Below are 1,499 nucleotides of genomic sequence, written 5' to 3'. Positions count from 1 at the left end.
TGTTTAGTTGGTAGTCCGACAGCGTACTGTTGCGGGAGTCCAACACTCTGTGCATTAACGGATTCACCTACTCTGCTCGCAAAAAAAAATTGTCCTTTTATCAATTAACCATGCTTTTCGGCCCTCCACGCCGTGCACTCACTTCCAGCTTCCCAACCCTCTAAACGGACGATGTCGATTTAAGCTGGTTTTCGTTGAGTCTATTGCAGGACATGCCATAAGATTTATGTGTGTGCTTACCTTTACTAGTCCTTAGCAACCAAGGTATTGATCAAATAGAATTGATTCCTTCTAGATTAGTTTATCAATGTCAATTTGAAATATGAACACCAAGTCAAGTGTGTCTTTTGAAAGATTACGAGTGTAATTTACGTTAAAATCAATGGCATCTGGAAGGGACCTTCCTGGTTCTGATGACCATCGCGTAACGACAAATAGCTCACTGGTTGATGATAATCCCAAGATAACAATGGAAGAACTATTACGACTAAAGGACGAGTGTTTGACCAAGATAAGAGCAGAAGAACTCTATCAAGTTCGTAACGATGCCAAACTACGAGCAGTTTACACGTCACAATCATACGATGAATTCAAGTAAGGACATTTCTGTTTCTTCCTCTATCCTTCACCCATTTTGTTCTTTAAAAACTAATTGCAACGATAAATTCTAACGAGTCCTTAAATGCTTTCTTTCCTCTTGAAATATTTCACCTCGCACTCTACTGGCTCAATGAGGATGGTAAATTATCGCAATTTCCATTCCTAATTGCACATACTAACACGCGCTCCTGTTTATAAAACCTGATATATATATATATATATGGATAGATAGATAAAAGCTCTGTATATTTTTAACTAGGGATATTGTGGATGCAGCACATCTGAAGCCCATTAATAAAAAGGATAAGATGGATGCGAGCACAAAAAGTCGCCTGTGGAATACGGCAGCGAAAGAATGTCCAAAGGATTGAAAATCGACCAAGGACAGAGTAGGAGTGAATGGCGTCTGTGTGTTTAAGTAAATCCAATTCTTCCGTACAAATTTCCGCTCTATTTAATTGCAAAATACAAAGCCCCGTAGTCAATTGCAGTTCCTCGTTTTAATCAAGTTTCTATGATTTTTTCCCTAATTTGATTCCGTTCTTTAAGGGGTGCTCCATGATATGCTCTGAACCAGCCTCATCACGTTCAAAAGGAAGGACCTGCCAGCCAAGAAGTTCACGGCAGTCTGAAAAGATCTCACTTCTACCAAGCATTTTGGCATACTTTCAATATTTACCCACTTTAGTGCACCTACCTTAAATCTTCCCACCTGAAACTTTTCCATCTTGCACCATCCATCATACCCCCTTAGTCTGGGGCACTGAGTCAACAGCCACTAATGGTAAATTACAACTGACTTGAACATGTCTAACGCCACTAGCAAAGCCAAGAATAATTGCAAGGAAGTTGGCGAGAATAATAGTCAAAGGGGAGAGATCATTATTCACGGAGAAGGC

At 40.0% G+C, this 1,499-nt stretch overlaps 1 protein-coding gene across 1 annotated transcript; it reads left to right on the top strand.

Annotated features, from left to right (window-relative positions):
- Window positions 1-277: 277 nt before the first annotated feature.
- On the top strand, window positions 278-1,071 carry LOC119655577 (coiled-coil domain-containing protein 103). The gene is made up of 2 exons (XM_038061510.1): window positions 278-594; window positions 860-1,071. Exons 1-2 carry the CDS (start codon window positions 383-385, stop codon window positions 969-971), a joined length of 324 nt encoding a protein of 107 aa, XP_037917438.1. The 5' UTR covers window positions 278-382; the 3' UTR covers window positions 972-1,071.
- The last annotated feature ends 428 nt before the right edge of the window (window positions 1,072-1,499 follow it).

This window comes from Hermetia illucens, chromosome 4 (genome assembly GCF_905115235.1).
Source record: "Hermetia illucens chromosome 4, iHerIll2.2.curated.20191125, whole genome shotgun sequence".
Taxonomy (NCBI): domain Eukaryota; kingdom Metazoa; phylum Arthropoda; class Insecta; order Diptera; family Stratiomyidae; genus Hermetia; species Hermetia illucens.
This window is presented reverse-complemented; position numbering and strand designations above follow the sequence as displayed.

Bases quoted from the DNA above. Each gene is read 5' to 3' on its own strand.
- LOC119655577 (XM_038061510.1), top strand. From the start codon at position 383: ATGGCATCTGGAAGGGACCTTCCTGGTTCTGATGACCATCGCGTAACG. The intron at 595-859 runs GTAAGGACATTT...ATTTTTAACTAG, and splicing joins CAATCATACGATGAATTCAA to GGATATTGTGGATGCAGCAC.